This window comes from Saccostrea cucullata, unplaced genomic scaffold (genome assembly GCF_032062105.1).
Source record: "Saccostrea cucullata isolate Sc308-1 unplaced genomic scaffold, CSIRO_AGI_Scuc_v1 ctg148, whole genome shotgun sequence".
Lineage (NCBI taxonomy): Eukaryota > Metazoa > Mollusca > Bivalvia > Ostreida > Ostreidae > Saccostrea > Saccostrea cuccullata.
The window spans coordinates 168,518-195,284 of record NW_026931262.1 but is presented as its reverse complement, the minus strand read 5'-3'; the positions used below and the strand labels follow the sequence as shown (position 1 = coordinate 195,284).

General features: G+C 31.4%; 2 protein-coding genes across 3 annotated transcripts in view; both read right to left on the bottom strand.

The window, feature by feature from the left end:
* LOC134232007 (pregnancy zone protein-like) overlaps positions 1-14,678 on the bottom strand; it is a 28,525-nt gene extending 13,847 nt beyond the window's left edge. Inside the window, exons 1-14 of one of the 2 annotated variants that reach the window (XM_062713950.1) lie at positions 14,461-14,678; positions 13,936-14,096; positions 13,837-13,858; positions 11,796-11,880; positions 10,485-10,697; positions 8,942-9,157; positions 6,073-6,288; positions 5,127-5,485; positions 4,867-5,016; positions 4,148-4,232; positions 3,877-3,941; positions 2,903-2,990; positions 2,546-2,651; positions 2,003-2,231 (exon numbers count right to left, since the gene is read on the bottom strand). In XM_062713950.1, coding sequence (XP_062569934.1) covers positions 2,003-2,231; positions 2,546-2,651; positions 2,903-2,990; positions 3,877-3,941; positions 4,148-4,232; positions 4,867-5,016; positions 5,127-5,485; positions 6,073-6,288; positions 8,942-9,157; positions 10,485-10,697; positions 11,796-11,880; positions 13,837-13,858; positions 13,936-14,096; positions 14,461-14,463 — 1,998 coding nt within the window. In that variant the 5' untranslated portion in view covers positions 14,464-14,678. Of the gene's footprint in view, positions 1-2,002; positions 2,232-2,545; positions 2,652-2,902; positions 2,991-3,876; positions 3,942-4,147; positions 4,233-4,866; positions 5,017-5,126; positions 5,486-6,072; positions 6,289-8,941; positions 9,158-10,009; positions 10,216-10,484; positions 10,698-11,795; positions 11,881-13,836; positions 13,859-13,935; positions 14,097-14,460 lie in introns of those variants that run through there. The other variant, XM_062713951.1, reaches the window with a different exon arrangement.
* Positions 14,679-14,798: 120 nt separating this feature from the next.
* On the bottom strand, positions 14,799-25,050 carry LOC134232019 (alpha-1-inhibitor 3-like; the record flags this gene model as incomplete). The annotated part of the gene is made up of 11 exons (XM_062713994.1): positions 24,913-25,050; positions 18,883-19,046; positions 18,295-18,531; positions 18,038-18,096; positions 17,398-17,470; positions 16,953-17,069; positions 16,134-16,218; positions 15,809-15,935; positions 15,386-15,500; positions 15,142-15,257; positions 14,799-14,984 (listed from the first exon to the last, which is right to left on the bottom strand). Coding segments are annotated over exons 1-11 (1,338 nt in total), but the record flags the coding sequence as incomplete, so codon positions are not given.
* Between the last annotated feature and the right edge of the window lie 1,717 nt (positions 25,051-26,767).

The following is a 26,767-nucleotide window of genomic DNA, read 5'->3' as shown; positions in this document are numbered from 1 at the left end:
ATATTTTAAAACAACCCATTTGGAATAACAATAATATCAAAATAAAAGGAGAAACATTATTTTTCAACAACTGGGTCAACAGTAATATTCTCTATTTAAAAGATTTAATAGATGATAACGGAAACATAAAAACACTACAAATGCTTTCCACTGTTATTAAAAGAAAGTCGAACTGGCTTTGTGAATATAAAACATTATTATCAGCAATTAAACCATTGTGTAAAAAATGTGACTTATCTAATGCCAAATATTTAAACATAAAGAATGAAATGAGATTTCATTTTGCAACAGGGGATTCAAATCTAAATGGTAAGAAATGCCAATTTTTTTATAAAATTTTGATACATAAAAAATTCGTTAAACCGAATCGTTAAACTTTCTCAAGAGTTTTCAATTCCTGTAAACGACTCAAATCTATGGCAAAATATATACATGAGAAAAATCAAAGATATAAATGACAACAAAGTCGCTGAATTTAATTATAAAATGCTTCATAATATTCTCTGCAACAATACCTATTTAAGTAAATGGATAAAGGACAAGGGGGACAACTGTACTTTATGCAAAACAACTGAAACCACAAAACATTTACTTTTTGAATGTAAAATAGTTGAAAAGATTTGGAAAAAATTAGGAACTTTTTTAACTATGGATATAAAATGGAAACACATCGTTCTTGGCTTTTATCTAGAAAAGAACGATAAGGTTGAATCTTTGAATTTATTAATATCTTTTATAGCGTATAAAATATATAAAACAAAATGTACTGTAGAATTGAATCTCTGAAAGAAACTGAAATAGATTTGTTAAAATATGTCAAAAATGCACTTATTCAATATTCTTCTGTATTACGTCTTATGAATTGTGATAAACATATTTTTTCAAAATTTGCAGAAACATTAAGAATATGATGTATACATGTTTTTTGTTTTTTTTTTTAATTAGGCAGCTACAGAGAGAACACAAGTAGCATCGTCCACTGGGGAGTGTTTGGACTTTTTGTGGTTTTAGGACCCCGGTGGACCATAATTGCTAGTTCAACTCTGTTTCAGTATATATTTTGTATATTTATACTTTGCAACACTTTGTCTTTAAAAAAACATGATTCCATTATATGTATATGCACTATAAAAAAAATGTTATAATCGAAAACACATCGGATTTACTCTTTATTTTTGTAATAACTTGGCATAAATATGTAAACAATTGATGTATTTAACAACATATAGATTTTCATGTTTCTCTATCATTATTTTTGTTTATGTATTGTTGTTATTTATAAAAAATACTGAATAAAATCTTATTACAAAAAAAAAAAAAAAAAAAAAAAAAAAATAAGTGTATTCCCTCCAGGTACATGTACTATCATATACACCACATCCTTTTTAAGATGTTGCATAATTCAGAATTATCCCTTCTCATCGCAACAAAGCATTGAAAAGAAAATACACACATCATTATTTCTCTTTAAAAGCATTTTGTTTATTATGTAAAACAGGAAATGATGATGATAAGATTGTTTTTATAATGCTCAAAATTCTGACAAAAATTATTTAAAGGTAAAGTTAAAAAATGGCCTGTATTTGATCTGCTCGCTATATTTGCATTGTTTAAATACATAATTTACATGTACCACAAGACATTCCGTTAAATACATCCCTACCACAAGGCATCCTACTAAATACACATCTTTACAAAGACATTCTGTTAAAATGAAATATATGGAAATAACAAACAGTATTCAATCTCAAAAGCAAATCAAGCAATACAAAACAGGAGCAGACCAAACACGGACCTCCAAAACATCAGAGGTGGGATCAGGTGTCATGGAGGAGTATGCATCTCCTTTCGACCAGTCACATTCGCTCCTTGTCATGGTCGAAAAATAACGGAAAAATCCATTGACAATTCAGTGTGTATATAATGGTCTAAACATCAGTTACAAGACATTCTAGTAAATACCCTAGCTACCACAAGACATTCTGTTTAATTTATCACTTACCACCAGACATTCCGTTAAATAGTTGAATACAGTCACAAGAACAGGTACCACCTCGTTTCGTACCGCTGAATACGGAAGTGTGAATGACAGAAAGAATGGCTGGAATGCCTTTATACCGGAAACTGGAGAAATTCCAATCCCAGAAGCAGTGTTCAAACATATGGCGTTCCCTTTCCATTCTGTAATGGTGTCTGGAATCTCCCGTACCAGAGTGTTTTCTCCGGAATTTCTTTATTAAAATACAATGTATCTAGTGATATTAATGACAAAGTGCTTAAAACTTAAAGCATTTCAGGGTGTAAAACTGCATGTAATTGCAAAATTTCAACATTTTTTTTATATTTAAGCAGTAAAGCATACCAGTTGAAAATTAATAATTACACTGTATTTTGAATGCACAGAAAATATAACACCAATTTGAAAAAAAATTACTTGACTAATTCAGAGATTTTTTTCAGGGGATGGACTAAATTGAAATGTATCAAAAATATATCTCTATATTAAGCATATATGTTATGAACGAACAAAATAATTTTCACTAACCCGATGATATCTATTTCCCAAAGCCAGGTTTCAGGGAAGAAACTTCGGACTTTTTCACCAGCTGTGTTTCCTGCAGATGGCATTTCATAGTCGATAGCATTCTCCACTGAAAAAAATTACATATTCCCAAAATGAAATTACTTATTATTTCAGGAAAAATTATTGTTTTCAGAGTTTTTAAAAAAAAAAAAAATTTCTGGCGGCAATACTTAACAGGAACTGTTTATGAATGTATGGTATATTACAATATAAGATATAAGTATTTTTCCAATGTTCAATATTACTATGTATGCATGTCATTAACATTGTATTTCATTTTTGAATAATGAAAATTCTCGACATTGAAATGAAATTTACCTCTACTATACATAACTTGAGGATAAATGTAATCAATACAAGGCGTTGTCTTCAATACCAGATTCGTAAAAACTCGTAATCCAAAAGTCTACAAAGAACACCAAAAAATTAACTTCTTCAACCATAGTTACAATAGTTATATAGTATATTTGCATTTGCTTTCTTTCGATTAGAATTTTCACTTTTTGCCATACACCATTTTCTTCACCATTCCTTGCTTTTTCCCTACAGGGGGCCAGTCATACAGTATATAGTTCAGTTTCTTGAAGTGACCATTAATAATCATACTTGTTACAACAAGTAAACAAACCGGATGCGCAAGGAGATAATGGTTTCTTGAATTTTGTTAATATATTTGCACAATTTAAATGATAAATATAAAATATATACTTATACATGTATATATAGTGGATTTAAGAGAAAAAATATTTAGTTTTATATAAATATGTAAAGCAGGATTAAATAAAAAAAATCTCAATAAGAAGAAAACTTTCGCTTTAGCAAAAGTTCAACAATCCTAATTTATGTAGCAGTATTCCGTAATATAATTGCATATAGTTTATGTCTCCCACATGATTCCATACGCAAGACCTTGCTCTGAAAGTGATCCAACTTTGTCCAAACAAGCTTTCTAAAACAATGTTTTCAAAAATTCCCGCCAGTTTTTCGCATATCGTATGAATGTTTAAGTGGTCTTGTTTGCCAATGCATATGTTCAGTGGGTCTTTTTTTTTTTTTTTATACTTTTTTCTAAAAATAAGGTTCAAGGCAGTTGTCATCTAGCAAAGGAGCTCTCAGGTTTAGGTGATGGTATAAAGTTTTTATTGCAAAAATCAAAGAGGACTAATCTCTACTCACACTTAATGAAAAACACTTCGTGTGATATAAGTTTCTGATTTTGGTAGATTCATAGACAAACGGGTCCAGTAAAATACCCCCTGCGTCTTGGGAAAACGGAGACCCTGTATTGTTACCTGGAATGGTCTGTAGGCATCCACAGGAACCTCTGATGGGTGTCTTAACAATTCTGGAAAAGGGTCTGAAATATATTTTTAAAAATACAGTTTATGCCTAAATGTCTAATTCTGGAAGATTAAATGTGATGTACGGTAAGTTAAAATGCATTATGATACCTGTTATCTGTAAAGGGATAAAAGACATTCCTGAAAATGTTCAATGCTGTATGTGTTTGTACAAAAGAGGAGATGTTCATGTTAAATGAAAGAAAGTGCGTGAAAATCTCACTCATATCTGTTTTTTTCCTATCTCTGTTGCAGTCCCTTGGATAATAATGGATATGGTCCATTTCTGTAGACAGTAAACTGTAAAACTAAAGAGAAACCACTGTATAACTTAAGATGTACAACTGTAAACTTAAAAAGGTCCCACCTAAAGCTCTAAAGAGATAAAAAGGTTCAATTAGAAATTTATCACTGCAAATTTAAAATTAAATATACCGCTTAAAATTTACAAATTCACTGGTACAATTAAATATATTATACCACTGTAAACTGAAATGATACACTGAATGAGACACTACTGTCTAAATAAAAATTTATCACTGTAAACTTAAAGAAAGATATTACTTGAAACCAGAAAGATGCATCAGAGTTAAACATAGGAGAATACAAATAAAACTAAAAAGAGAAAACTGGAATACTAGTATATCACTAATACCTAAAAAAAAACCCACTGTAAAACATAAAATACTATTAAAACTACAGTTACATGTATCACTTCAAAAATAGAAATAACACTGTAAACTAAATTAATAAACATATTTTAAAGTTTTAAAAAGATCCTTATTTGTGTCTTTAAGAGTAACAATCAAATAAAGAAAATAAGTGCAACATTTTAGTCGGCAAAAATATATCTCTTTCCATGTCCTAACAATTTCTTTAGATATCCTGTATCTTGCATCCCCTTTAAACACAATCAAACTCCAATTATTACATGACCTCTACCTTTTCTTTAGTCATCTGATGCCCAGCTTTCAATAGATCGATACTTTTGTCCACAACACCAATGGAACAGGATGACTGCGGATCTGCCGACACACGGATAGTTGCATTGGTCCCAGGCCTGATAGACTTCTTCACAAATTCCATATTTACCTGAAACATTTATTGATGTTGAGAACTAACCTTGGTTCAAGAGCATGACATACATGTATTTCAATTCTATGTATCTTTAATTTATTTCAAAGGTACATGTATATATTAACCTTATTGTCAAAACATTTTTCCACTTGTAGGGTTTTACTACTGGAAACGACTTCACCATCACTCCTTATGTAATAAATAATGATCCGAGACTCAGGAGCAAATCTAGCTGTAATAGGAATGTTTATCTGGACACGGCCAATAAAACTGCTCTTAGTAACTACGTCATCTAAACAAATGATGTCACAACAGGTTCCTTCAACCTTTTGGAAATTACGACATTTTGAGGGTTGACACATTTTATAATCACAGAGCACGTTTCCATTTTCACAAAGACATTCCAGGCAAGGATCTAAGGGATCTGTGTATAGGGATCCTTCAGACACTGGGTTCCCAAGGTTATCCTTACAACTCTTTTCCTCTTCAAGAGAAAAGAAAGACATACAAAAATACAGCATTTTAAGGTAAGAATTTGAAATTATTTTTCGTTATGCTTATCGCAGTAGAACTTCTCCTTCTAGGCATCTGATCCCACCGCTGGTTTTTCTAGAGGTCCGTGTTTTTTCCTGCTCAAGGTTCGTTTTCCTTACTTCAATTACAACATTGATCAATTATCGCTATTTTTATCTTCAACATACTTATGTTGTCTTTTAAGATTTTTATAAGTGTAAACTTTTGCATTATTGAGCATACAAAAGTTTACGTACAGAAACAACAAGGAGTATATCAATACTTCTTATTTAAGTGAAGCATGTAAATAAGTTTTTTTGATAATTTTCAGCATTCATCAATTCAAATTCATGATGTGGTTATACAAGGTATATAAAAATACAGTTTTTTAAAACTTTTAATTATTAAATGTTTACAGAATCATTGTTGTTCTTATTTTTATAATTTGAAAAAAAGAGGGAATTTATAGTCTGTATTCTTTTGTACAAAAGGGCTATTATATGTTACGTGAAAGGAAAATACTGATGTGCTCTAGACTTTACACTAAAAGTAAACTACCTAGGGTTTCCGCGTCCAGGCAAATAAAGCCACAACAAGTGCCCTCTACTAGCTCGTACTTTTCACAGGTAGGGACATCACAGTAGATAATATTGCAATTAGTCTCTGTTCCATTCTCACATGTACACATACGGCAAGGGTCGGTTCGGTTTGGGGAGTAAACATCTCCGTTGTTAACAGTTTTTCCACTATGGTCCAGGCAACTTCCCTGTGTTTCTGGTAATAAATCAATCAGTAATGTTAACAATTAAGCATAGCAAAATGATATAGATATAAAAATTCATTAAGAATAACAGCATCTATATTTAAAGAATTATAAGAGATTTTCAAATGTACTTTTGCAAAGACAACAGATAAACATCTGGTACAATAAAAGTAAGGATATATGAGAGACGAAAGTAAAGGAATTGGTTATTAAAAACGAACTTTTTAATACAAATCAGGGGGATTTTAGAACAGTCCATTTTCGATAATTTCTGAGATTTTCAGATATGAATAAGACAGATGTATCTATATATGTTATTGCAGTGTATGTGTGTATTTACAATGATCACAAATCATGCAAAAATACATAATTATAAAACTCAGGGTTGTTCGAAAAGTTCGTGGACAACTGTCATATCTTTTTTCTTTGACGTCATATGCTATCCAAATTTGGTAGAAATATTTTTACAATAAATCCAAAATATTTTTATTATTATTTTTTTAAATATAATAATTTATTTAGAACTTATCCAGATTTTAAAAATGCAAAAATCGGATCGCGGAGCAAGGTCAAAATTTAGTAAGTTACAGACAATACACTATATAATGTCTGAAGTAATATTTTTTGTAAAATGGAGCAAAAACAAAAACCAACCTAGAAATTCAAATTAAAGATTGTAACATTTATTTGTATACCGAATTATGGCTTAATATTTTGCTTTGTTGAAAAGAAATCAACTTGAGAAGATAGGCAGTCATTATATAAAACGACAAAAATGATGACGTTTTAGAACGTCACGGAGCAACAGATGACAATGCAATTTTGTGTTTTACTCAGATAAAATCCTGATTAAACTCTAAAAATGTTGAAAGAATCAAGAAAATATGCCACAAGCGAGTTACCTGTGTGTGTACAAATAGTACAGGCAGCATTTGAGTGACAGAGACTCTGTATCGGATGAAGACAATCTGTGAATATTTCTACGATTTAACTGTAAAATTCTTAACAAAAACTTTAAAAAGTTGTAACGTCAAGGAAAAACATAGTTGCGTATGTATCCTGTGAAAGGAGACTTAAGTAATAAAAGAAATTAAAACCTTAACAAAGGAAATTATATAACGAGAGCAATAAAAAATGAATTTCAAGTATAAGAAAAATGATTAAATGAATGGACATTGGATTACACTGTGTGAGATGTATAGTGAAATGTATAGGGATAGTATATTTAAGAAATTCTCGACGCTATGTTTTGAGTTAAATTGCCGTTAAGTTTGCTTTTCTGGTACAAAACATGTGGATTTTTAATATGGAGTAAATTGATTTTTGTTAAATCGAATTGAATAAACATTCACACATCAACTATACAAATATTTTTTCATATTATAATGTGCTTATTTTAAATTTCTAGCGAGTAGTATAATAAATATTGACATCGTCCACGAACTTTTCGAACAACCCTCGTACATAATTATAAAACTCATATGGAATTGCTAAAAACCTGTAAATTATCCGTTCAATTTATTCAACGCATTAAATTGTTACAAAATAATTTTAAAGTAAATATTTCTAATGTAAAAAGTTGTATTGAGACATGATAATGAAGATTATATTTTCACCAAATCTTCTAAGAACCTTTGTATTCTATTTATTAAAAAAAAATAAATTCTAGCATCATTTCTGACAAGCTTCGTCCCATTTTATAGCATCAGAAGAAAAAGTGTACAAAAATGTGATAAAAAGATTTTATAATAGCATTTTGAAAGTTAATGATAATACCTGTATAATACATATATAAACATGAAAAAGTTATGTTAGAATTTCAAGAAAATTCGACCAAAACTGTAGCGCGTAACTTTTAAAAATTAAGATGGAAAAAGGGTTATTTATAAAAAGGAATACGAATATTTAAATATTTATCCCGTTAAAAAACAACAATTATTAGAATAATACTTGTATTTATGTATTTAATGCGATAATTTTTTAGGAGGTTTCCAGTAACATTTGTGTTGGTAAATTGTGAAAATTCTCAGATCCACGCCTTGTCTGATGATTTAATTGTAATAGAAGGCGTAAGGTCACGTGGTTAGCTCAGCGAGTCATTCACACTCGCGCGCTCACCACCGCTAACATGAGGCACGTCTATTTTGAAGACCCACCTCCAACCAAGCATTCCTATCCCTTAATATGATGATTAATGTGTCTTGTAAAATTATATATTTTATGAGAGTTTTTACTCAATTTTTTTACTGCTTCTATGTATTTTGTTTTGATTACTATCTTTTTGCAAACATTTTCTAAGGTTTTGATTGTCTTTTTTGATGTACCATCTTTTGCTAACTTTTTCTTCTGATGTTTGCCTATTTTGTTTCGATGTGCCATCTTTTTGCTAACTTTTTCATATGATTTTTTGAGATTTTTTGATTGTCTTGTCTTACAGATACTTTTTTCTACTCATTTTTGGGGGATCAGACATTATCATATTTTACATAACTGATAAGCAAAGCTTGTGAATCTGATCCCCTTCTTGTTTGTTAAATTGTTCACATTTATACCGTCATTTTAATAAATGTCATTATTCATCAACATGAAAGTGTTTCACTTTTACAAAATTAGCAAAAACAAGCTGCGTCGATCTTGCCTATAAGCATTAGAGGACATAAATACCTGGATTTCCCTCGTCCAGGCAAATAAAGCCACAACAGGTGCCCTCTACTAACTCGTACTTTTCACAGGGAGGGGCATCACACAACATATAGTTACAATTAGTCTCTGCTCCATTCTCACATGTACACATACGGCAAGGGTCGGTTCGGTTTGGAGAGAAAATATCTCCGTTATTTATGGTCTTTCCACTATGGTCCAGGCAACTTCCCTGTGTTTCTGGTAATAAATCAATAATATTAACAATTAAGCATAGCAAAATAATACAATCAGAAAAATAGCATCTATATTTAAAGAATTATAAGAAATTTTCAAGTGACCTATTGCAAAGACAACAGATAAACATCTGGTATATTACAAGTAAGGATATGTGAGAGACGAAAGTAAAGGAATTGATTATTAAAAACGAAATTTTAAAATTAAATCAGAGGAATTTTAGAACAGTCCATTTCCGATATTTTCTGACATTTTCAGATATGAATAAGACAAATGTATCAATGTATGATTTTGCAGTGTATGTGCGTATTTACAATAATCTCAAATCATGGAAAAATACATGATTATAAAATTCATATGGAATTTTTAAAAACTTAAAAATTATCCGTTCAATTTACTCAACGCATTAAATTGTTACAAAATAATTTTAAAGTAAATATTTCTAATGTAAAAAGTTGTATTGAGACATGATAATGACGATTATATTTTCACCAAATCTTGTAAGAACCTTTTTGTATTCTATTTATTTAAATATAATCAATTCTAGTATCATTTCTGACAGGTTTCGCCAACTTTTATAACATCAGAAGAAAAAGTGTGCAAAAATACGATAAAAAGATTTTCAAATAGCATTTTGAAAGTTTGCCCCCCCCCCCCCCCCCCAAAAAACAAAAAAACGATAATACCTATATAATACATGTATAAACATGAAAAAGTTATGTTAGAATTTCAAAAAAAATCGGACCAAAACTGTAGCAACTAACTTTAAACATTAAGATGGAAAAAAAAGTTTATAAACTTTACAAATTTTACATTTTAATACAAATATTAAAGCATTTATCTAGAAAAAAATACCTGGATTTCCCTCGTCCAGGCAAATAAAGCCACAACACGTGCCCTCTACTAACTCGTACTTTTCACAGGGAGGGGCATCACAGAACATATAGTTACAATTAGTCTCTGCTCCATTCTCACATGTACACATACGACAAGGGTCAGTTCGGTTTGGGGAGAAAGTATCTCCGTTGTTTATAGTTTTTCCACTATGATCAACACAGCTGCCTGCATCTTTATTGTAAAAATTTTATCATAAACATGTACATGTATGATATGTTTACAAATGTAAATGTTAACTCAAATAATATCTGAGGAAATTAGAATGAAAACACTGAGAATGAATTATCTCAGTAATCTGAAACTATTGAATTTTCTATAGCATCTGTTCATTGAGATAAGGGTGGTAGTCCATCCCGGGTACATAACAATTATGGAATACATAGAAATCTAGCAGCAGTATCTTAAACACAAACAGAATTTCAGAAACCCTCACCAGTCTCTTCATAATAATGATCAGGACAAGTAAAGCCACAACAGGTTCCCTCAATGAGCTTATAGTTCCTACACGGCGGCTCGTCACACATCGCCATGGTACAATATTTGGGCGCTCCATTGACGCAGTCGCACATCCAGCATGGGTTTGATATGTTGGGGGCAAAGTTTGACCCGTTATCAAACAACCTCCCTCTATTGTCTTTACAAGACTCTACAGATGCAAAGAAAGTTTTATCATGAAACTACATTGGCTTATTATATTATTTTCATAAATCTCTACCATCTAATTGTATTGTTAATTTCATCATCTTATTGAATTGTAATCACGAAACTCTAACATCTAATTGTATTGTTGAATCTTGAAAATACACCATCTTGTACTTTATCTTGAAAATACACCATTTTATTGCATTGTATTGTTATCATGAAACTATTGTATCTTATTTTATTGTTAACACAAAACTCTACTGTATTGTTATTATAATACCATATGATCTAATTGCATTGTAACCGTGATTCTCTTCAATTTTACTAAATTGATAACATTAAGACATAAAATCGTTTCGTATTGTTATCATGAAATTACAAAAGAACTTACGACTAAGACCAAAAACTGAATATTGTTGTAACATTTTGCAAAATTGATAATTCTCTTTGAAATTGTTGGCGTAAAGATATCCTACCACATTTCTTTTAAAACGTTTAAAATGATTTTTGATATAATGTTAATTAAAAAGTTATATGAATAATTAAACTTGGTCTTAAGTCGTAAGTTCTTTTGTAAAACGGGCCCCAGGCTCATATTGTTATAATGAAACATGATATTATTATATTGTTATCATGAAATCATGCTATTTTTGTATTTTCATGAAACCATCTCGTGGTTTTTTTTATTACCACGAAACTATACAACTTTCTTGTATTTTGTCATGAATTTTAAACGAATGGGACATAACAGTCATATAAGTATCATTAATTTACTTTCTTGGACTTGACTAACTAAGTTTTATCTTCACAAATTTGTAATTAAAAGTGCTCCTATAAGAATCCTTATTAGTTATCATCTACAAAGTTTTCTGGAATAAATTTCTTAGAATAAGGAAGATTATTATGAATGGAAGAGAAAATATTTATACAGTAAAGCCTTATATTTGATAGACGTGATATAGCCCAAACATGGATTTGAAATATTATTCGTAGGGCTAAAATTGAAAACCTGACTAACAAACCATATAAAATATTAAACATTACATTACTATCTTTTTTCTAGAGAGAGCGTGATAACTTTATACATGATAATTTTACTTACTTGTATTTCGTCGTTTGCGGGATAGTATAGGTATAGGAGTGGTTCGCACTGTTGTCACTGGAGTTCGGGGATGGATTGTTACATTCTTTAAAAATGAAAAAAGAAACTTGTTTACTTAACATTAATTAAATAAATATAGATGTTTTGTTTTGAACATATTTTATTGTATAAACAAAAGGATTGGAAACAAGTTCTTTCAACTTACGAGTTCCTCTCCTTAAATATAACTATATGTCATGCAATTAAAATACATGTAGTACATAGAAATGTTAATGCAAAAGAGATACATGTGAAATATTTGTTCAGTAATATAACAATTTAAAATCTACAAGATTCGTCAATAAATTTATGCACAGCAGCAAAATATATGTATTTGTTTCTACAGGCAAATTTACATCACCAAATAATAGCAAATTTGTGTCAATATTGACCAAATCGTCAAGTAAAAACAGGCGATTAAAAAGATTATTCCTAGCGTTTGGATAATTTCTGCAGGCAAAAAAGAAATGATAAACATCTTCATACTTTCCACATTAACATAAAGGGCTATTAATAATATTTCTTTTATGTAAATCATAGTTAAGTATACAGCTGTGTCTAAGTTTAGTATGGATTATATTGGTATAACGTTTGCCAAATGAAAAATAAATTGGGGGATTTTTTACTTCTGTAGTTAAGTTTTTTCGAAATGCATTGAGTGAGATAGCTTCCCTCGTTTCTGTCTTTAGTAAATTCCACTGTTTCACGGCTTCGGGAATAAAAGACCTTTTATATAATTCTAATTTGCATCTTGGGGCAGCGTATTGTTCCTTATTACGGGTAATTATTACGAGTATATTTTGAAATATTTTCACGCTTGTTTGGAACAATGTCATTTAAATATTCAGGTACACTACCATTATGAATTTTGTACATCGTGGTCATTTTTGCATTATAGCGCCTAATTGAAAGCGCCTAACTTTCAATGTTTCCCCGCCAGTTTCAAAGTAATGTATTTCTCTTGACACAAAAATTGGAAGACCTGTAACAATTCTAGCTGCAGATAATTGAACTCTTTCAAGCTTTTCGGCATCATTATTAGAGCATCCATCCTAAACAATTGAAGCGTATTCGAGCGAGGGTCTGATAAATGTGACATACAATTTTGAAAGGTGTGTCCTGCCGATTTTATACTTAAGTTTTTTCAAAAGCCCAAGTTTTTTATAAGCATTGTTTACAATGCTATCAATGTATTCAGTCCAGCTAAGGTTTTGTGATAAAATAGACCTAAGTGACGATGAACAGGGACACACTCCAGTCTGTCACCTTTAAAAAATAATTTAGGCATAATAGAAATGTTTTTCTTATTGAAAAAAATTACTTTCGTTTTGGAAGGGTTGAATTTTAGAAGCCACTGATTTGACCAAAGTTCCAGAATATGTAAATCATGATTTAAGTTATATTCAATATTAAGTATGTTATATGAAGAATGTTGAAGCGAATTATCATCAGCAAAAAGTCTACACAATGATAACATATTTACAGCAACATCTCTTACATATATCAGAAATAAAAGGGGTCCTAAAACGGAACCTTGTGGTACACCTGCAAAAATATCTAGTTTTGATGATAACAGATCTTTATACATAACTTTTTGTGACCTTTTACACAAATAACTAGAAAACCACTGAAGAAGATCTCCTGATATACCGTAAGTTTGTAATTTATAAAGAAGTCCTTTATGCCAAACTCTGTCAAAAGCTTTTGAAAGATCGCAGAAGACCATACAACATGATTTACCTTCAAGTTTTGAACAATACTATGATACGTTTCTAGCAACTGATAAACAGTTGAATGACCTGGTAAAAAACCCGCCTGATATCGATAAAACAAGTTATTGCAATGGAAATAATTGTACATATGTTTAAAAATAATTCTCTCCATAATTTTACTAACACAGGACAGTAACGACACAGGTCTATAATTAGAAACTAAAGAATTAAATAATTAGAAATAAAGATGTATAATATTATTTCGAAAATAAAGATGTTCATGTACTTACATTAAACTTTGGAATTGGAGTACTTGGTTTTACTGTTCCTGAAAATATGAAATTGAATATTGCGTAGAGGCAACACTATATTAGCATTCATGACAATACAATAAAGCTGCACACTTACTTCTGGGACGTGGCGTGGTTGTGAGGACCTGTTGTACTTTCAGATATTGGTCAGGGTCAGAAGGGGTCAGCAGAACAGCATCTTCTGATGAAAACACGTGTCGCTTACTTGTTGTATAAATTACGCGTCCTCTGGACATAACCTGGTAAAATTAGGAAAAAGAAAACAATGGCAGTAGATGTAAAATTTCTCGTAAAATTTCAGATAAGCTAACAAAAAATAACCGATACATCAGTGCATTCATCCAAATGTGTAAAATCCAATTTTTTTTTACAGTTTCAGTAGAAATTTTTGAATTGATAATTATCGAAGAATAACTACAATTATATATAAATCGAGAGGTAAACCTAATGCAAAAAAGTTATTATTTTACCATCACTTCTTCCATTTTCTATTTTCTGATTTTTGGCTTTTGATACCGGAAAGTAAATCTCAAATCAACAGTTTTTCAAGGAAATGTTAAATTATATATGACATGCTAAGTCCATTTTAAATGACAGACTAACCATTATATAAAAGTTATAATTTGTGTCACTTGGAGTGGAATAAAGGAGGTCTAGCTGGGCATCCTTGTCACATGCCAGTGGTTGCTGCACATCTTCTATCTGTATGTAGCTATCGGAAGGGGAGTACCATCTAGTTACTTTTCTGTAGGCAGTGGCTGGCGCAAGATTGTGAAAAAGTCGGTCATCTTTATATACAACGCTCGCATCGATTGCCTAAAAGAGAAGGTAAATAATAACTTAAAAGTTCGCAAATTCAAGATTTTCTACAAAAGTACATTTTATATAAAGATATATATTAATATAATTAATGTTTTAGGCGGTAATAAATTTATTTTTGAATAACTTGCCTCTAAGGAAAATGAGGTGATGTTGTTTGGTAGATCTTTGATGCTGAATGTAGCTTCACCTTGGAGGTTTGTTGTTACATTCTGACCTAAACGCCACAAATACAGCTGGTAACTAGACGCTCTAATCGAGATTGTCTTGTTGACGGCTGGACTACCATCGGGATTTTTTGCCGTTACCTTTACAAAAAAAGTATTTTTTAGGAAATGTTTACATGTCAAATATACATTAAACAATACATATACATGTATATATATATATATATATATATATATATTGCATATATAAATGCATTACAAAATTTATTAGATTACTACAGGAAAAAAATGACCACACCTTCCCGCGGTATGGGAAAACTGTCTTAAAGAATCCATCAGTGTCATCTGTAATCTCAAGGCTACAGGATTCTGTTGTCAGTCTGGGTCCAGTTGATTCACCATTCAACACGACACCTTACAATGAATTGTAAATTATTAATTGTCATCATACTTTGAACATACGGTTTACATGATAATTATCTTTTAATGTCAGGGACATGCTTTTGTCAGGTATATGATCCAAATAAAAGAAGTCCCTATACCAGTTCCTGCCTCTGTCACTGTGGCACTGATCTTCAGTTGTCCCCAGATATTGTATCGTCTGGAGCTAAGGTAGATTTCTGATGCATTCACAGATACCATTGTACAACCATTGATCTGTTTAATAAGAAAACTTACTGGTATCATGAACTGAGGTTAATTTCAATAATATTTGTCAACAAATAATTGAAAACTTCTTAAATACTGAAATATATAGAACATAATTTTGTTCATTAATAATTTTAAAATTAATTAATAATGATCAATTTTGTTGTTAATAAACAATAAACGTAGAGGTATACGCGATCACTTATTTTAATTTTTTTGTGAAAGCGAAATACTAATATTATCAACTAATATAAATGCACATAGACACATGTATTATTCTATTTCTCTATCTTTCTCTGTCTTTCTCTCTCTCTCACCTCTAGGAGTCTTTCTGTACACGGTCTTTCAAACTGAACACCAGATCGCATTCCAAATGAATAGTAAGAAGATTGGTAGCAGATTTTGACCGCTACCTGGCCCTGGACCGGTTTACCGTATGTATATCTAAAGTTAACATTTCTTAGATAATTAGAGTCAAACAAAAGTGATCTTATTGGTCTACACAGACAAAATAAATCAATGTTATACATAAACCCATTTAAACTTTTTTACAACTGAACATTGAAATAGTATATATGAATAGTATTTCTGATACATGTATTGCAATACATCAAAAGTGAATCAGTTCAAGCTTAGCCTTACTTGGCACAGATTTTGGCGTCAATAGATCGAGAAGTGGGCTGTAAGTAAGAGGGCGGTGTGACGGTGACTTCGAACTTCGGTAAAACTGTAAGAAAATGTTACAAAATTGTCAGCAAATCAATTTTGGATTAGTTTTGGCATTGCATAAACCAAAAATGTCCTCTGAGATTTATAGTTTTATGAGTAACGATACTTTCCGAACACAAAGCCAGCCCCGCGGCCTAACCCCATGTTGTAATGATAAGCTCTAGATCATTGTAAAAAAAGCTTTTACAATTTTTCGGAGAGAAATTTTTGTTCATGGATCAAGTTTTTTTATTCTTATTGACCCTTAAGGAGAAAAAAATGACTCGAAGATATGATATTCCTTCATGTTTCTCCTGTACATAATCATTTAAATCAATTTCACATCACTCAGGATCTGAATGCATGATTTTCACATTTAAGTAAAAATTTCTTCAAAATTTCCATAAGGCATTTTAAAATGACCCACAAAATAAAGATGTTCAAAATATTTCTTTCATTGCCGTTGCAAACTTTTACATGCACAATCTTAAATTCTAGAAGAATAAATTATTCTGAAACTAATAAATCGGGATTAGTTTTAAATTTTTGATACGTTGGATAAGTTAATGATTTAAATTGTGAACTTTGCAGAAAAGTCTTATCTTTATACATATATAAAGTAATGAAACAAATAGTATTATCATAATTATTTTTAATTTTGGTTATCTGAGAAAAAAACGCCACATATGGCTTTAAGTCAAAAATGAATACTATAAATGATCATGACACTGTTATTTTACTACAATCACAGACCGTATTCCTCCACGGAGAACGTGTTGGTGTATTCCTTGTTGTCGTTGTACACGGCTTTGATCATCCAGGTGCCGAGGGGCGGATCCTCCGACAACAACATCTCCAGAGTGGCGATACCTGATAAAATCAACACAAACAATAGTAACGAATTGTGACATCAAGTAATATACAGCGCTCACTAACAGTTGTTTTTGTCTGGATAATTCTCAGCCGAGAGTTTGTTTCTGAAGTGGTACAGTAGAAGGAGTAAAATGGAGCAGGAATATTTTCTTATTCGGATTTCAACCCAGTACTTCATATTTATTCATGATTCTTGTGCAATTACACTATATAGTAGCAAAAAAAATCTGATAATAATCACAATACTATAAAGTATTTTAATATTGAAAAAAGTAAATTTAGGAAATGACTGTAATTATGGTTCGTTTAAAATAAAATCCTTCACCTTTGGTTGTAGGGACTTGTTTCCACTGCATGATACGTATGTTACTGGGGTTCTCTACGTAAACCCATTTGATCTATATAAAAATATACAGAAAATACATACACGGAATTATTTTTTTTTCAATACATTTCTAATTGAATTTTGGTCAGTCTGTTAAAATACATATACAACCAATATCAAAACAAAATAAAGGAAACGTAATGTCATTCATGAGCTCTAGGCATAAAATTTTTATTTAAACTTTTTGTCTTATTCAACATGATGATTCTCAAAGTTATAATAAAGGAGTTGGGCAAGTAGGTTCGAAAAAATGCCTATAGCTTCAAACTATATGATTTTAATATTTAGAGCAAATCTGTTTTTAATGAAATTCTAAGGGCAAAACCTATTCTATGAAAAAGTAAGTCTTTTGGAATTAAACCAAATCAGACAAAACAATGAATTAAGATTCAAAGAGACTTGCACTTAACCACTGCGTCACTCAATTTATTACATAATAAAATTAGTATGAAGAACTATTTCGCTTATCTTTGCTAAATACTTTGAGCTTATGATAAACAATGATATTACACACAGGTATCATAAGAAAACTTATTTATTTAGACCAGCAGTTTTTTTTCTACATATATTCATATTCAACCTTGTCTGTGTCCGGAAGCAAGTTGTTATCAGCCTTCAATCGCATAATCCGGAATTTCACTGTAAAAAAGAAATCAATTTATGAATTACATATAGTATGCATTTCATAATTTTTCATCTTTTAATTAATAGACAATTGTATTAAATACAGTTAAAGTTTTCTCTCTAATTATGTGTTTCGGTAAGGAAGATTTTCTGCAGGCATATTACTTTATTGTGATATGGCATTTTTTCTCTTTGCCAGGCTGTATAGCTCACCTGACTGCCCTGGTTTATACAACGGTTTGTCCGTCTGTATAAGGGTTACATCCGGGTCCTGTCGGCGAGGTCTTACACTAATAGACTGTTCATAGGAGGCGCTGTGATTTTTTCCGGAGGGTAAACCGGTTGATGGGTTTCGAGCATCGATCCCGTGCCCAGTTAGTGTGACATTACAAGTCCATAACCCTTCTTGTTTTGGAGCACGTAATTTTCGGCAACTGATTGCATCTGAAACTATAGAAATTCGTCAGTAATATATATGTTTATTCATTTTGACTTAAAAATTATGTCATGTCAATATATGGACTCATTCAAGTTTTTTTTTTTAATAAATAATAAATTTATGACAAGACTGAAAATAAGCATGCCAAATTATGGTTTATATCAGATCAATCTTGAACCCACAACTAGAAAATATATCCAAAACATACCCCGGTAGACACACTGTATAAACACGTGCTATGTTTATTCATAAAACGTTCTCACATCTGCAATTATTCCCTAAGCTGATTTCTTGGTTTCGTTTATAAATGATATTATTATGTACTTTTGTAGAAAACACCTGTAATATTAATATCTACGTACCACTGAGATATGTTTGAGGTGGATACCCAATACTCTCTTTTTCTTCAAAGTTCAAGGCCACACTGACTTCAACAGCACCATCGAAGGCACTTCCAGGAAAGGAGACACAAAAATCAAACTCCTGGTCACTGTAGACAGAGGCAGGCACGGTAAAGAAAAAGTCTCTATCAAAAAGAACAGAACAAAAAATTTTAATATTTTTGTTTTCACCGAGTAAGCAACCCTCCATTCTTGCTCTCTATAGATTTGCATCTTAATCGCTCTCTATAGAGTTGCTTCTCTCCATTCTTACTTGCTCTCTATAGATTTTAATTAACTCTCTCCATTTTTACCTGCTCTCTAGGCCTATAGATTTGTCTCTAAATTATTACTTGCTCTTTATAGATCCTCCATTCCTATTTGCTCTCTGTAAATTTGTCAAAATCTTTATAGATTTGCTACTCTCCATTCTAACTTGATCTCTGTAGATTTGCTTCTCTCCATTCCTACATGCTCCTCTATAGATTTGCTTCTCTCCATTCCTACATGCTCCTCTATAGATTTGCTTCTCTCCATTTCTACATGCTCCTATATAGATTTGCTTCTCTCCATTCCTACATGCTCCTCTATAGATTTGCTTCTCTCCATTCCTACATGCTCCTCTATAGATTTGCTTCTCTCCATTCTTACTTACTCTCTATAGATTTGCTACTCTCCATTCTTACTTACTCTCTATAGATTTGCTTCTCTCCATTCTTACTTTCTCTCTATAGATTTGCTACTCTCCATTCTAACTTGTTCTTTATAGATTTGCTACTCTCCATTCTAACTTACTCTCTATAGATTTGCTACTCTCCATTCTAACTTGTTCTCTATAGATTTGCTACTCTCCATTCTAACTTTTTCTCTATAGATTTGCTACTCTCCATTCTAACTTACTCTCTATAGATTTGCTACTCTCCATTCTAACTTGTTCTCTATAGATTTGCTACTCTCCATTCTTACTTGTTCTTTATAGATACTCCATTCTTACTTTCTCTCTATAAATTTGCTACTCTCCATTCTTACATCTCTCTGAAGATTTGCTAATCTCCATTCTTACTTGCTCTCTATAGATTTGCTACTCTCCATTCTAACTTGTTTTCCATGGATTTGTCTCTTTTAATTTTATTTAGATCAACTGATTTAAAGAATTTTTAAAAATTATTACCGTTTATCAGTCTATCATCGCTAAACATATCACCATTACAGAGTTTTGAGCGGTGGCTGATCCATCAATGAAACATACATTGATACTACTAAATTTTGCTTTTAATGAAATTTGCACAGATATGAATATAAACAATAAAATACTTTTCTTTGTTTGCATGAAAATTAAGGATGCAGCTATCATAATTGCAGAAAAATACATTAACCCACGTTAGCATTTCATCGGTAACAGCTGCAATGTTAATTCCCGAACTTAAAACAAAGAAAGCGTTTGACTTTTAAATTGCTGTTGGAAAATGACTAACTAGTAAATATTTAAGACCTGAAGCTCCCCATTCTTGCTCTCTTTACAAACTCGTTATGGCCTTTTTGTTGCTTTCCACTCTTCCTTGTATCCCATATATTTGTCGATCCCTATTTTATTTGTTCTCTTAAGATTTGTCATATTCTATTCTTGCTCTCTATTAGGCCATCCTTGAAAAATAGTTTGTTTTGAATTGCCGCCTGATGAGTTTCAGACACAGGAGGGAGAGAGGAAAATTATTTTTTTTTTTATTAATTGATGATAATTTTTAACTTTTTGATAAAAATCTCAGTAAACAGTAAATACATTTTCTGACTTTTAAAATAAGTATCTACCATCAACAAAATAACCTAATATATCGTATATCCCAAATCGTGCATTCTTAGAACGTCGAACGTCATTTTAAGCAGCTGGGGACATTTCCGCAAGACATTTTGATTCTTCAGTATTGTTCTTACTAACCGGTAAGATCTGATGAAACCTATATGTATCAAAAGTAATTTCTCAGTACTTTCCACTGATAGAAATTTTAATAAATATTGCCTCTTGAATTAGGAATAAATCAATAAGCTATTAATTAATATATATTTGACATTGCGTAATTTACGCAGCGGGACATATTTGCAAGACACGGATTATATTTTCATTGAATGGGACATCATAAAGGACTTTTATTTCAAAGGATGTGGGTATCTATTCTCTTAACAGAGGTTGTCAACAAACATATTATGCCTAAATATGATGTAAGAGAACGATCCTGTAAAATATCAAAGAGATGCGAGAAGATTTTTCAACCTTTTTCTAGAATAAACTCTGTTGAAGGTATTTTCCTGTTACAGCGGGACAAGAAGAAAATCGACGTTATTCTGGAATATAGTAGTCTGTTAATGTGTACATACCTTGTAATAATAGTTTTTTTTTTTTTACAACATTATTGGTGAGAAAAAATCCTTTATTTTCATATAAAACACTACATGTTTATTATCTAGACTATACTGCAAATGTAAGCTGAAAACGGATTAAGCGTATTATTTCCTATCAGTATCAATTCCTGACGTTACGTCTCTCCATTCTTGCTCTCGATAGAGTTGGTACTTTTTTGCTCTCTCTCTCTCTCTCTCTTTCTCTCTCTCTCGATTGAGTGATTGCTTTTGATTGTGTTTACATATGGATTATTTCATTCTCTTGTAAACCTCCTTACATGTATTTGTATTTGCTAGTACTTGCACTCGTGTTTGCAGAGCTGTAACGCTCGAAGATAAAGGAATCGAACTGATTACTTTTGCATAATTACTGTTTTTGCTGAAGTTAATAGCAGCATTTCCATATTTGAAAAAAAAAATGTTTGCATAATTTATGCCGCAGAAAGTTAAATTTTGTGTTTTTGTATCTCTGGTACTATTGATCACGTTTGTACATCGTCTTGAATAGGAGATATTGATTATATGACATGGTCAAAAAATCCCCAAAACTTAAAAATTAAGTAAAGAAAAACATGCAGATCTATGAAACACTAAGGGGCAGTTCAAAGGGTCACAATATAGCTACATTGTAATTATTTCACTGATACCTCTTTCTTCAGAACCGCATCTAAAAGAAGTCGGTTCACTTTATGCATAAAATGGCCCTGTAGATATACCAATTAATTGATCAACACTTGATTTTCTATTTGAAGCATTAAAATAAAATAGAGACTTGGTGCTTTCATATCCTATTAAAAATTTTCTTCTATAAGTCCAGGTCTAGGAGAACTGGCTTTATGAAATTGTAATGTTCTTGAATTTTTAGGTAAACAGGTATAATTGAGTATTTTCAGTGAAGAAATATAATATGAGCGCACTCTCTGATCTCAAAAAAATAAAACACGTCTTTTAAACCTCAGAAACAGTTCTATAATTTACTAGTTGCATATTTTAGATCAGAGGTTGCGCTCTATATTAGATATCAAAAACTAGCTTTAAAAATTGGCCGTTTTGTAGTATTTTTGAGAATATGAGGAAATTGACGCATTTTGTGACGTCATAATGCATTGACTAGCCAGAAAATGACGTCATTTTTTATAGATACGCATTCACTAAAGATCGAAGTGATATTTAATGTATTGTTGACTAAAACTATGCAGTTTCAGTTTTTCAGAAATTCACAGGGCCAAATAAGGCAAAAGTGAACCTTATTCTTTGCTCGTGTTCAATTATAAGAGAGTGTAGAACAGTTTCGTCGATCGTGTTCTGAAAGAAAAGTCAGAACCGCTTCTTTGTTCGTATTCTGGTAGAAGTGACCGGGACTACGTGGTCTGATAGAAGTGTCCAGGCTGTTCGGTGCTCGTGCACTGATAGAAGTGTCCCAAATCCCTATTAACTTTATTTACATGTTGATGTAGGAATACTCGAGGATTCACACACTCGAAAAAGAAGTCTGTAAATCACGAATGCCTCTTAAAAACTTGACAAATAGGAAATTCGGCTCTTCATTTTTTCCAGCTGGGGTGGAAATTAAAAAGCTTACGTAATACAATTTTAAGTGGTCATTTTCCGACATATAAGATTGTTCTATATTCGGTCAAATTCCTTCTTGAGTCATATTAACCTCACCAAAAATTTAAGTCGACTGTCATGTACACTCTGCCCGCAAGATGTTTATTAATGTAGTTAGGCTATTTACTAATTTGTACAAAGTATGACACATTTAAAAAAAAAGCTAATATGACATATATTTCTTTCGCTATATACTGATACAATCATCTCTCTTGCAGAAATCGTTTTCTTTCATAATGCTCCGCGAAATCTTCACAATAGCTACATCTACATGTATGCCTGTGTAGCAACATGATAACACCCAGTTTGTTAGAACTGAGGATCAAAGACAACAATTCCGAATTAATTTCCCTCTATGAAAACTCTTTTTTAAAATTCCATTTCGTCCTCTTACCTCTTAATAACTTATGCAAGAACCCAAAAATGGTTCTGGCCCCGGTGCCATAAAACTAAGACAATCTCACTTATGATCTTAGTCTCGCTTTTTCAAAAGGGATACATAATGGAAAAGAAAGACTCAATGGGATTAAAAATGAGCTCGTCTTAGTTTTATGGCTCCAGATACCAGTTTTGTAAAAGTTGTTATTTTCGAGGTCTCAAAGTAACATGTTTTTCGTAAAAAGAGAGTGTAGAATATTGCTCATCAAAATAAAAAAGAACCGGAGCTTTCAGTTATCACTATACATGTAATAATGTAGAAACATATGCATGAAGGAATACGTGTAGTTCAATTGTAGAGGACATTGTAAGTTATAAGAACTTGTACTCGATTTCAATGATATATTGACAATACATGTACATTATGTTAAAAAATAACCCCCACCCCTACTCCCCAAAAATTCAAATATCATCAAAGGATTTCTCTGTGGGCTACCTGCATGATAGGATAATTTAAAAAGAAATCGAACTTAACTATTTAAAAATTCCTTAAGAAGAATATATATATTTTTTTCATTTTCATCATCTTTTACGTTCTCAAATTTAAACTTTGGATTACATGGACTCCTGTACCAGCTATAATTTGTCAAAATAAATCATATTTTGTGTCAGAAAAACATGCAGCAATGTTGAAAATTACTAAACACCTAAGCGTCTTCATGTCACACAATTATCAGATTATAGTACGATAAAATTACTATTTTTAAGACACATATTTCTAATTTATTACTTTAAATTACACTTCGTTCATAAATTACAGTGCATTATTTTCAATCGTTTGGGCTATAAGCCATGGTGGGGAGAAGGGAGGTGTTAGGTGACAAACCAATCATGATCTAGCGTTTCACGTATTGTGTATGATTTCTGTTTGTTACTGCATATATTGGCAGATCGGGAAATCAAGCAATTTTACTACGAACAGAACCAAACTCCCGGAGTTCTTTATAACATTTAAAGCTCGGAATAAATACTTGCAGGGGATAGGAACAAAGAAAATAAAGGATCATAGCATTGAAAGGGTCCAGCACAAAACCCTGATAAAGGTATATAGCTTGATAAAGCTATATAGCTTTATCAAGGTACTACAAATACTTTGATCAAGGTATTTTATTTAATGAAAATTCCAAAAAAAAAAAATCTTAAAAATTTAAATACTGAAAGTCGAGTTCTGAGTTGCCAATAAATTCACTCAATACATGCATGTAAAGTACTCAAACACAAAGAAATCAGTATATAAGCATGTCGTGTGAGGAGACGTTCTCTTATGCTGTATTTTTGATACCAGAGTGGTTTTCGTGCACGAGTGGACACACTGACAACAACTCAGAACTCGACTTTCAGTATCTAATTTTAAAAAGAATTTTTTTTGAATTTTCATTACATAAAATACCTTGAGCAAGGTATTTGTTATATAGCTTTCTCAAGCTGTGTACCTTTATCAGGGTATTGTGCTGGACCTGTTGAAAGAATGACTAAATTTTACAGTTATGTGTTTAATTAATCTTTTCACATCTATTAGGACGATAAACATAAACTACGTGTATAAAGCTCAAATTCAGTACTTACGGGAAACTGTGGACTGCATTCAGGAAATACAGAACACAAACCCAACACAGCCGATGCATGGCGAATCTTGCTGAAAAGTGGATAGTCGCCTATTCATTAGTCATTACTCAAAGCTACTTATATGTTTCTGCGTTGTTGTAACAGCGGCGTGGATCAACACGAACAAAGGGTGCGTTCTACACTAGAGTTAAGATGATGGCAGAGTAAATTACGCCTGGTAATTAGTTTGACTGAGTTAAAAGGGCTTCATCGAAAATAATCTGATTAAGGACATATGCATGTTTAAAAACAAACAAGCCAACAAACCAAAAAAAAAAAAAAAATGATTGAAATGTTTAATTCTTTAGAGCTATATTGGACAATTATTAGGAAAATAAAGGAGACGGGTGAACATGACGAGAGATAAGCCAACATGAAGGTGAAAAATTAAATCTCAATTATATCAAAATTTTCCATTAATATTTCATCTAACATTAAAGTAAACTCTATGTTAAACCTCTACAACTTGCACAAATCTCATGAAGATTGAAGTTATTTGCCTATGAAATATTATACACATACGAAAGAGGACAAAACGAGTCATTTTTTCACACTGTGACACTATTTTTCGATATGAGTGGGTCTTCTCTCCATTTTTTTGAAAGTTAATCCTCAAAGTTTGCATACAAACATACATATTTTGGTTTCCAAAATTATGGAGCAAAGACCCACTATACTTTAAAAATAGAATTTTATGACATAACTTTCGTATCTTTTCAAGAAATACTTGAAGTCCCATAAGTCAATGTTCATATCACAAACATGATTTAAATCCCATACTTTATCAGGACTTGTGTAGCGTAGTGGTTAGCGTGCTAGTCTCAATAGAGAAGACAACTCTGGTTTTTATTGCCAGGGTTCGAACCCAGTGGATACCGCATTATTATTTTTTTATGAAAGAATTTTGACGATAAATTTTCCTCAAAACTTTTTGTTTATCATGATTTCATAAAAATCAATGATGAGAACTTTACTCTAAATACTAAATTCACAATATGATTTTACATATCTGAAGCTAGTGGGCTTTCTGCACGCTAAGTTCACCCATCTCCTTTCTGAAATAAGAAATTGTAAAATTTCTATAATGTTCAAAATTTCATCTTTCTGCAGCTATCCCCTTCACATGTTTCACGCTTATTAGCCGTACAGAAAATTTATGCAGTTTAATTTATCAATTTAAACATAGCTCAATTTGTGTTATATTTTCAAGTTTTTCTTTCTGGATAAAAGTTTGTATCATCGATCTGTCCTTAATATAAACTAAACCTTTAGTGATTCAGACAATTCATTAAGAATTTTTTCGAGCTCCTCTCTAATAAAAAAAAGATCTCAGGAGGTACATTAAGTATATTATGCAGGTTCTATCTTAAATTATGCAAAAATACTTCAAAGAACAAAAGATAAATGCAAATAAACTATTTCATAAATAATAAAAGTATTCGGTAAAGAAATCAGCTCAGTTTGAAGTTCTTGAAAAAAAAAACCCAACTACTTATATATAGTAGTTATTTCTGTAAAAGCAGGAGAGAGAGAGAGAGAGAGAGAGAGAGAGAGAGAGAGAGAGAGAGAGAGAGAGAGAGAGAGAGAGAGAGAGAGAGCGACAACGCAAATTAAGCATTACCCAAAATTTTTAAATTGAATCTTATTTAAAAAAAAAAAACATTTCTGTCGAGCTCAAATTTCAGAAGTAAAACATTGTTTATTTAGCACCTCTCAGTGTGAACTAAATTAAAATTGAATAACTTGAACTGATTATAAATTAGATATTGCTTTTTCAAGTTTCTAAAATTGAAACATGACAATCAATACATAAAAA